This window comes from Aplysia californica, unplaced genomic scaffold (assembly GCF_000002075.1).
Source record: "Aplysia californica isolate F4 #8 unplaced genomic scaffold, AplCal3.0 scaffold01045, whole genome shotgun sequence".
NCBI classification, from domain to species: Eukaryota; Metazoa; Mollusca; class Gastropoda; order Aplysiida; family Aplysiidae; genus Aplysia; species Aplysia californica.
In genome coordinates this window covers 3961-4532 of record NW_004798315.1, presented here as the reverse complement: position 1 = coordinate 4532, position 572 = coordinate 3961, and the positions used below count along the sequence as shown (strand labels likewise).

Below are 572 nucleotides of genomic sequence, written 5' to 3'. Positions count from 1 at the left end.
CTACGCTGGCAAGTCTCACCCGGGGTGAGAGGTAGATCGTTTTTCTATTCTCACCCCGGACGAGAATAGCCACTTCCTATTTTGATATGAATATGATGGTAGCGCTGGGCACATAAAGTAGGCAAAGCTTGGGTCGAAACTGCAACACCAATCGAAAACAAAGGAAAACGCAACTCTTGACCTTTCAATAATTTCTTTTGAAAGGCTATATACGAAGGTTTCTAAAGTCAATATTGTCACACTAATCGACTAATCAACTTACCTGAGCGTGCCCGGGAACCTGCGGTAATTGCATTGTTTCCATTGCTTTCGTCAAGTCGCTCAAGTCAATCTTCCCGTCTGCATTCATGTCAAGCTTTTCGAAAAGTTCATGCAGTGCACGCTCCTCTTCGGGAGAAATTTGCTCCTCCACTTCAGCCTCATCTGACTGGACATCTTGCTTTGCATTTGAAGCCATTCTGGTCTTGCAATAAACTTTGAAGTCACTCCAAAAGATTGTTTACAAGCCTTCAAACATTCCTATGGGATGGGACATATCGCAGCCACGGAGCTAATAACAAGAATGAATTTCA

The 572-nt window shown here is 43.5% G+C and overlaps 1 protein-coding gene across 1 annotated transcript in view; it reads right to left on the bottom strand.

The window, feature by feature from the left end:
- The window catches only part of LOC101857915 (calcium-binding mitochondrial carrier protein SCaMC-1), a 5880-nt gene extending 5308 nt beyond the window's left edge, over window positions 1-572 (bottom strand). The window contains exon 1 of the mRNA XM_005111354.3: window positions 263-572. Within this exon, the coding sequence (XP_005111411.1) occupies window positions 263-457 (195 nt within the window). The 5' untranslated portion in view covers window positions 458-572. The remainder of the gene's footprint in view (window positions 1-262) is intronic.